This window comes from Musca vetustissima, unplaced genomic scaffold (genome assembly GCF_032173495.1).
Source record: "Musca vetustissima isolate MV318-11 ecotype Yass unplaced genomic scaffold, APGP_CSIRO_Mvet_v1 utg7742, whole genome shotgun sequence".
In the NCBI taxonomy this organism is placed as follows: domain Eukaryota; kingdom Metazoa; phylum Arthropoda; class Insecta; order Diptera; family Muscidae; genus Musca; species Musca vetustissima.
Genome location: NW_026881582.1, coordinates 233,014 through 242,954, shown reverse-complemented (window position 1 = coordinate 242,954; position 9,941 = coordinate 233,014). Strand labels below are relative to the sequence as shown.

Below are 9,941 nucleotides of genomic sequence, written 5' to 3'. Positions count from 1 at the left end.
AATTGTAATAAGTTTTAGAAAACGAAAGTAAATACAAATAAATTGTTTATTCAATTTAATTTTAAACTGCTAAAAACATTTATACAATTGACAAAACTAGTTTGATTAGAGATTTTCAAAATTCAAAATATTTTTTACCATTTCATAATCTAAAAAAATTATTCATAGTATGTATAATTATGCAAGGTTGTCTCTTTTGAATGCGACACAATCTCGTATAAATTTTTATTGAATTCACTTTGACATGAAAACTCATTTTAAAAACGTTAGTTTCTTGCGATAATTTAATTTAAATAAAATTTATTTTTTTTAATTCAGTTTGAATTCGACAGAAAAATATTGCAATTTATTCTTTTTGGTAAACATTTTATGTCAGGAACAAATTCAAGCATATATCAACAGTTTCACTTATATTGAAATTTTGAACCCAATTCCATTTTATTCAATACTACCACTTCACTATTTATTATATTTATTTCATTGTACTTCGCAAAGAAGCATTTTTGGAAATGGTCGAAACACCGTGCGATATACACGGGTGTGTTTGTACAGAGGCTTGACTGACATTATTTAACCAGTGCACCCCACTACCCTAAAACTATATCGGATGTCAGCGATATCTAGCAATAAAATTGTTCTTTATACGGCAAACAATATCAGTTGTAATCAGATTTGTATTCAGAAAGATTATCTTTTAATAAGCGTATACAGATATATGTATGTGTACACTACAAATATACATAACTACGTACGTACGTACATAGATACATTTGTATGTCTGTAAATAGGAAGATATTTATTTTGCATTATTCTGCAATCGTTCAGACAGCTTAATTTTGCTGTTTTCTTTTAACGCCTACAGAATGCATTGCATTAAAAATGCTGATAAGGAAGACTCGTGCATATATGTTTTTTTCTCAGTTCGACATGAGATTGAAAGTAAAAACCAAAAAAGGTATGTTTGTAATTGAATTATTTTATTAAAAAAAATTGGAGTGATTGTATTGTATTATCGATAAGTGTGTATATTTGGGTATATGTAGGTATAAATATAATTATTGCAATTAACCGTAAACGAACTTATGCAATTAAACTTGTAACAAAATACAACCGTTTGTAGCGATTTTTTGTGCACGTGTATGCATGTATTTTTGTGTACGTGTATCATAACAGATTGACATTACATACATATAGTGTATACAGATTATATTACAGATTTCAAACATTTGAAACGAAGTATCAGTCTTAAGGTTAAACAACGTCGCCCCGGCATGACGTCCCCTATTTATGCACTTGATGAACACTTTGCGCTCGGCCAGAAGGATCTTCGGGACAACCCCAGTCACGTCGTGGTACCCATCGCGTAACTGTCTTCGCAGCACTTTCACCCGGAAATATTTCTTCGAATATGCTGCGATAATAGAAGGCCTCTTTTGTCGTGGGGGTGTTTGTTGGATATTTTTCCGGCGCTTTGGCGAATTCGGCATCTGAAACATGTTCCGTTGCTACACGTCGTATGGTGTCGATCCAGTTGTAACCAACGCCGTCTGAAAACTGTTCTTTTTGTCGCCACAAAACTTGATCCGGCAAATAGCCATCGGCAAATGCTGCCCGTAGTATGTGCTTTTCAATCCGATACTTTTGTTGGTCTTCGAAGCAATTGAGTTCGCCCGGTATTTTGTCTTGGGGTCTCACCGACATCACATAGTTGACAAATGCCGTATCTAGGAATGGAACTCGCAGTTCAATACCTTTGGCCATTGCCACTTTATTGGCCCGCAAACAATCGGACAGATGGAGTTGAGAGACTCGCTTTACCAACTCCTCGTGGAAGTCCGTATAGTTGGGGGCGTTAAAGAAATACAAATATCCACCGAAAAGTTCGTCGGCGCCTTCGCCGGAGAGTATCATTTTAATGCCGGTACTTTTGATATACCGTGTCAGCAGGAGCATAGGCAAACTGCAGCGAACTGTCGTCACATCATAGGTCTCCAGGTGAAAGATTATGTCACGAATGCCGTCTAGCGCAACTTCTATTTCGAAAATTACTTCTTTGTGGTCGCTGCCAATATAATCGGCTACCATGCGAGCTGCTCCGAAGTCTGGAGCATTTCGTAGCCCAACGGAAAATGTTTTCAGGCGATAGTTGGGATCACGTTCCCGCATGATTTTCGTTGCCATGGAAGCAATCAAACTGCTGTCTACACCACCCGAAAGTAGGGCTCCAAAGTGGACATCGCAGTGTAAATGCGATCGAACTGCATTCTCCAAAGTTGTCCTCAGTTGACACAACTCGGCAGGGATTGATGGCGTTTTATACATCCACGTCGGCTGGAAATAGGTTCGCCTAACTAAGTTGTCTGCCTTGCCGTAACGCAACTCGCCTGGCGGAAAAGCCTCCACCTTGGGGCACACATCTACAATGCACTTCAGTTCGGATGCCACCCAGATATTACCATCGACGTCCTCGCCAATATACATGGGTATTATTCCAATTGGATCCCGGGCAATCAGAATAGTCTTTTCTCGTTTATCGTACAGAACAAATGCAAACATTCCGGTTATGTGATCCAACAAGAGTTCACCGTACTCCTCATACATCTCGATAATGACACTGCAATCGCTTTTCGGTTTGTAGTGTCCGCGTCTCTTGGCAATTTCCGCAGACAACTCCAGATAATTGTATATCTCGCCATTCGCCACCATGACAACATTTTCGTTCTCCGAATAAAGAGGTTGGTGTCCCGTTTCCACGCCTACAATCGCCAAGCGTTCGTGTATCATAAGGACGCCGTGGTCTGGTAGACAACAGACCCCGGTATAATCAGGACCTCGATGTCTTTGTTTGCCACTCTGCCGATATCCAATTTCGCGCAGTGTATGGACGCGGCCGTGATATAATTTCGGATGGATACATTCTCCATCCTTGGAGAAAATAGCAAATATTCCACACATTGCTGTTAAGCGGTTTTGATGTTCGTTGTTTCGAATTAAACGACTATTTTTGTTTTTTGAACCAATAGATAATAATAACGCGAACAGACACAATTCCGAACTAAACACACACCAGTCGCGTGTCAAGTTCAATGCTTACTAAAGTTGTTTCAGCGCTGTAGTCGCCTTTTTAAAGAAGAAGATTCACACCGGCCAGACAGCGTATTGCTTGATTGTTCGTTTATCTGTTCCGAATGTCTCTTTCCAGTTTCGAGAGTGGCGTTAACGTCTCGAATGAGCGGGCAGTGTCTGAGCATGATATCTTTCTTGACAATATTTCATCAGACAATTGGCTGGGACGAAACGGAGAATTTCTGTCTCTCACCCCCATTGAATGTTGAACGCCACAAACATATTTTACATAGTTCATATGTACTTATGTGTGTTTGTATGTTTGTAGGTATGTGTGTGCGTATTTATGTTCTGGCATATCTTTTGATTAACATTTCTCAGTGCAAATCACGTGAGACTGTTGTTGGCAGACTCGGCAGTTTATTTGAATTATTTGCACGAACAGGGGGACTTTCTTGATGACTCGACATATATACAATGTGTTAAATTCGAATTTAGACTATAAGAACTAACACTAGAAAGATATAATTGAATACTATTGACAGTTATCTTGCAATAAGAAGCAATTGAACTGCAACGGCTTAACACTTCGGAATTTAGATTTCTGTAAGTGGGAATCTTCAAAAAATGCCATAGCAACAAAAACTTTTTTTAATAGTAGTCCGAAGCACTATGGACAAGAGATCCCATTTTTTTGGCCATAATTAGAGCGGTACGGTGATTAAGATTCTGCAAGAAAAAAAAGTAAACTAAATAGCGGTATTTATACCCTACACAACTATGTTGTCAGGGTATTATAGCTTTGTGCAGCTCCAAAAGTTTGAAACGCCGCGAAATATTGGTCCTAGACCCACCTTTAAGTATACCGATAGTCATATCTCGTCTAGCTGAGTCGATCTAGACATGTGTGTCCGTCCGTCTGGCCATTATAATCTGTAAACACGATACATGCCACAGTTATGGACCAATCTTCACGAAATTTTGCATGTAGGATGGGTACTGACCAATGAAGACCCCTATTGTTTTTGGGAAAGATCGGTTAATATTTAGGGGATGAAATGAACCAAATACTAAATTTTTGTCCTTTTTTCTGGTCGCTCCAGAGGCCGCAATAATGGCCCGAACATCGTGAAATTTTGCATGGAGAAGGGGATCGGGCCAAAGAATAAGCATGCCTATTTTGATAAAGATTGGTCAATATTTAGCGGGTCAAATGGACCCTGACTTTTGTGTGAAAAATGACAAAATTTGTATTCTATAGCGTATATATTTGTCCCTGAAGGACATAGACCCGAGAAGTTGATATTATATCCAAGAGGAGTGGCTGACCTTTAAATTAATACCAATAATATTGTTGTATGAGCTCGGATGTGGGAGTTACACCCAAATGTTTACAGGTATCTCCGTATTCGTATATTATTTAGTAACATATTACCATAATGGAGGGCGGAAATATAGCGCTCGCGAAATATTGCCCAATCTCAGAATATAGAACCACCGAAATTTAGATTTTCATGGAAGTTGTGTAGGGTATCGTATGGTCGGCCCCGTCCGACTATACTGCTCCGCTCACTGGTTTTTAATTGTAGTAATCAAATTATTTTTGAACACGTTTGTAAAGATATGGCCACTGATTACAAATGTGAAATCAGATTTTGAAAATCAAATAAAATGGCGGATCAAACATAATAAAATATTAAATATTTCAGTTTTTAATATAAAAATAACATTAAATCATTTATATAATATGGGCATAAAAATTTGGTGAAAATACCGACTAATGGGAAGTCCGTTTACATGGGGCCTACACCGAAACTTAAGTCAATAAATATTGGTTTTTGGTTCGGATATTTCACAACCAATTAGAATTCAAAATACTAAATTACACGTTTATGTATACACGTCTACGTATATTCGACCATTTTCATATTTTTTGCAATAACATTATGAACTGTTGCAGCCGGTCGCAAAATTCTGCACAGAGAACATATCAAGGTGTTAATTGGTGCTATAATCATTAAAATATCTTTTTGCACTATGTTCGGGAACTCATTTTTTTTAAATAGTGTTTGTATGTTTTAAATATATTATGTAAATTTTTCATATATAAATTGTATTCACAAAGAAATGAAATTTTGGACTTGACCCAATGTCATTTGTAAACCGCGACTCACAGTGGTATAAAATTTTACGGGTGGAAAGCTCAAATTTTCCAGATTTTAAATATATAACGAATTTTTCTTTATACCTGAAATGGACTTTTTGCTAAAAAATGGTTTCGTGGCCCATAGTGCGAAGGTAATAAAGGTTCAACTTAGAAAAATTAATGCATCCTTAAAAAATTCTAGCGAAAATCTTAATTACTCTTGAAGATATAGCCGATTTATTGTGTCGGCATGGCGGGCACACAACTCAAAACTAATAAACCAATACGTTCCAAATATGAATACGATATTCTGATATTCGTATGAATTAGAATAAATATAATTGGTCAAGATCTTTCTTATTTTCAAGCATGGTTTCTAGTCGAAAATTGAAGATTGTTTCAAAAAATAATTTTCCAAGGTCCTCCATTTTGCTAATTTTCAAGCGAAGTCAATAAACTTAGTTCTTAACAGAGCCTGATATGTACTCTTTCAAAAATCATCATCTTTTCGACGGCGGAGAAAAGAGGGGCATTTATTTAATTGCAAAAAAAAAAAAAAACAACAACAAAACAATCTTGACACTCGAAATTCGGTATGCTGCTGCAGCGCCCTGTCAAGAATATCCGTTGTAGCAACGTCCAATTTTCGGTATTTACGTATTATATCTTTCCAATATTACACCAATGTCAGGTGCGTATACGATTTTTCACTTTTTATTTCGAGAAGGAATATCAGAATTTATAACAAATTGGGAATCCGAAATGCCAAACTACCCTCTAAAATACTTAATTCCTTGTTTGAATTAACTGTGGATAGATATTGATAGTATGTTTTAGTATCAAAGTCAAAACATTGGTGCAATGCTAGCTGGACATCATCTAATGAGTACTTTCACTTTTTGAACCTTTCAAGTTCGAAAATTTTAAAATCCCCGTCTTATCACACTTTTCTGCCCGACTGTGACCCTCATAAAAATGTTTATAATAAAATCATTGAATGTTTTGAATGTGTAATCAACTTACTCTACTCTTTCATAAATTTTGCACATACAATATAGATAATACAGAACGGAGATCAGGCTAAGTTTGGCATATTTAGGTTAGACTAAGAACAGCATATTGCAAATACCCAAAAAAATAATTTTGCAAAATGTCAGGATGATTATAGTATGTTTATTAGGGTTATGACTGAAATTAAAAACGATATCATATTGTAGGAATGAAATAACTTATTAACAAAATGAGACATTGGTCATAAACGGCATTTACATTAGAACTTTTTTCCGGGCTAACCTACTTTGTGAGGATTTATTTGAAATATATTCAAAGGAATTGACAATTTAAACCCACTGGGTTAACATAATCCGGTACAATGTAAACGTACTAATAGAAATCGATGGACATTAGACTGCATTCTTTGTAAGGAGCACTGAACCCTCTTTGATTTTCACTATTAAAGATATTTCGTGGGATACAAACGGTTGTGCCATTTTATGTGCAGCTGTAATGCTTGCGGGTATATTAGGTTACAATTAAAACAAATTTTAAAATTCTCATAAATAAAAAACAGTTTTTTTATAGAATCTCCTAATCATTAAGATTTTATCACATGTAAAACTCTTTAAAATATGATACTTCGATATAAGATGCAACCTTATAGTCATAATAATAATTTAAAACAATTATATTATAGCTTGAAAAAAAATCTCGATAATAGGAACCCTATTATCTTTTAACTCATAATTACACTTTAAACAATAGAAATTCTTTTATAATATTGTTTAATGTAAAAAAAAATTAAAAATAAAATATATGTTTTTAATAAATTTACTAACCCAACCCAACAATTTTGCAAAATGTCAGGATATTGTCACCAAAACTGTAGTTTTTAACTTTATAGTCAAATATAAAGTGCTGTGCGATACTCAGAACCCATCGTTCACCTAATACGCCCATTAAAATGTTTTGATCAGATATTCTAATTATTAAATATTTTTAATATCAATAATTATTAAATTCTTAATTCATTAGTTTCCCACAGGTTCTTAACAATATTCCTTTAGCCTCTTCTCGTGGGCTTCTTGGGCTCTTCCAGATGGATCCTCGGGACAACCCCAATCCAGACGTGGCGCCCATTTTTCAACAGATAACGCCGGCGAGTCGCCTGGAAACATTTCGTCAAATATACATCGATAGTAGTAGGCCTCTTTCGTCTTTGGTGGATTAATGGGAAACCGCTGAGAGGCGTTACTAAACTCTGAGTCTGTAACACGCTTAGCAGCAAACTTGGGCAATGCTTCAATCAAGTCATAGCCCACGCCATCGGAAAATTGTTCTTTTTGCCTCCACAGCACCGCAGGTGGCAAGTAGTCACTCTCAAAGGCTTTGCGTAAAATGTACTTTTCCATGCGATGGCTTTGAATGTCGGAATAACAATTTAATGGCCCTGGTATTTTGTCTTCGGGTCTAGTGGACATAACATAATCGACAAAGCTGGTATCGAGGAAAGGAACTCTCAGTTCCAAACCTTTTGACATGGTCACTTTATTGGCCCGTAGAATATCCGACACATGCAGCTGGTCAAGCCGTGTTACCATCTCTTTGTGGAATTCGTGGTATGTTGGCGCCTTGAAAAAATATAAATATCCCCCAAAGATTTCATCTGCCCCTTCGCCGGAGAGTATCATTTTCATGCCCGTACTTTTGACATAACGTGCCAAATAGAACATGGGTAGGCTGCAGCGGACAGTGGCGATGTCATAAGACTCCAAGTGGTAGATAAGATCGCGCACCCCGTCAAGGCATTCTTCAACAGTGAAAACTACTTCGGTGTGATCACTCCCAATGTAATCGGCCACCATACGGGCGTGTTTGAAATCCGGGGAACCTACCATACCGACGGAGAAAGTGCGCAGGCGATAGTCAGGATCTAGTTCCCGCATAATTTTCGTCGCTATTGAAGCAATCAGGCTAGAGTCTAATCCGCCCGAAAGAAGTGCACCAAATGTTACATCACATTGCAAGTGGCTGCGAACTGCATCCTCTAAGCGTCTTCGTAATTCATCCACATCCGCTGCTCGGTTTGGTATTTCAGTTTGCCACGGCCTCATATAGAAGGGCTGAGGGTTTACGCTTGTCGGATCTCCAAAGATAAAATGGCCAGGTGGAAAATTCTTAACACTTTTGCAATATTCAATCATACATTTCATTTCGGATGATATCCACAAATTTCCCTCCAAGTCCTGTCCAATATAAAGTGGCATTATGCCAAAGGGGTCGCGAGCAACCAGGACACGTCTCTTGTTTTTGTCGTACAGAACGAAGGCAAACATACCCGTGATGTGATCAAGCAAACGTTCTCCGTATTCCTCATACAACTCAACAATGACATTACAATCGCTTTTAGGTTTGTAGCCGGGACGGTTTTTGGCTATGTGGTCACTTAATTCCAAGTAATTGTATATTTCCGCGTTAGCTATAAGTGCCACATTACCATCTTCCGAAAGCAGTGGCTGATGACCCGTTTTTACGCCAATGACGGCAAGTCGTTCATGAACCAAGGCAACGCCATGTTCGGCAATTATTTTAATGCCCGTCTCGTCTGGACCCCGATGTCGTTGTTTGCCACTCTGGTGATAGGCCAGTTCACGCAATGTCTGCGAACATCCGCAATATGTCCTCGGCAGGATACCCCGACTATCCTTCGATAGTATAGCAAATATACCGCACATAGTATCTCGACTTTTAGTTCCCAATTCGGATTTATTCGGTAGTCGCAGTTTAGCCAGCAGAAGATAGACTGAGCCCAATGCAATCACTCGCCAACTTTTATATTCGGCTAATGTTAGTTAATCGTTAATTAGAACATTTCGATTTTGAAATTCGGCCAATATATTTGTACACGTTCCGCTTGTTGGCAAAAATAAATTGCATTTTTGATTGCTTCCCATACCTTTTGCACATCATTAAAATTTGTTATTTTTCGTGGGAATATAGACGACTCACCTGGATAGCACATTTTTTGCCAGCAAACTGGCCCGATGACAATTGCTTCAATAATAATTAAATGTCCGTCTGCATTTACAAGTTTTTAATGAAGTCTAATTTATGAAGTGCGAAATGATTGCATTTCAGAAACATTAATTACATTTAAAATTCGCCATTCGCGACTGATCACAATGGTAGCTGCATGTTTGAATTTGATTATTATTTTGGAGTTGATTAAAAAATTAATATACATTAACACCCGTATAAAAACATGATCGAGTAATCGTATAAATGTATAATCGTCGATAAGCACTACTTCCTAACTGGTGGGTATGCTCATCAATGTTAAATATATTTTTTATGCAAATAAATTTCAGTTTGCATTAAAATCAAAATTGCTTTATATGGATTATACATTGGTCGGAAAATATTAAAAATATATTAGTCAATGTTTTGAACCAGCGCACCTATTACGACACAGCTCTTCTAGACATTTTCAGATTTCATTGCGAATATTCATACAAATTATCTGCAATTTGCCATTTCAGGTTATACATAGATTTAAACCCACATTTCGAAAAACATATGAGCATAATCCGATTTATAGTGTAGGGTATAACGACCTCGGTTCAGTCGATGTTAACTTTACGTTTACTTGTTCAGATACTTCTTAAGTTTATTGATCATGATTCAGTTTCTTGATTATCTATGTTAATTCGATTTTTATAAAATATGAATTTTC

General features: G+C 36.9%; 2 protein-coding genes across 2 annotated transcripts; both read right to left on the bottom strand.

The window, feature by feature from the left end:
• Positions 1-1,277: 1,277 nt before the first annotated feature.
• On the bottom strand, positions 1,278-2,971 carry LOC133327496 (probable asparagine synthetase [glutamine-hydrolyzing]). Its single transcript, XM_061536012.1, has one exon. It carries the CDS (start codon positions 2,953-2,955, stop codon positions 1,282-1,284), a length of 1,674 nt encoding a protein of 557 aa, XP_061391996.1. The 5' UTR covers positions 2,956-2,971; the 3' UTR covers positions 1,278-1,281.
• A 4,286-nt stretch (positions 2,972-7,257) lies between these two features.
• On the bottom strand, positions 7,258-8,943 carry LOC133327509 (uncharacterized). The gene has a single exon (XM_061536027.1). It carries the CDS (start codon positions 8,941-8,943, stop codon positions 7,258-7,260), a length of 1,686 nt encoding a protein of 561 aa, XP_061392011.1.
• Between the last annotated feature and the right edge of the window lie 998 nt (positions 8,944-9,941).

Excerpts from the sequence above, each read along its gene's own strand:
- LOC133327496 (XM_061536012.1), bottom strand. The coding sequence starts at position 2,955 with ATGTGTGGAATATTTGCTATTTTCTCCAAGGATGGAGAATGTATCCAT.
- LOC133327509 (XM_061536027.1), bottom strand. The coding sequence starts at position 8,943 with ATGTGCGGTATATTTGCTATACTATCGAAGGATAGTCGGGGTATCCTG.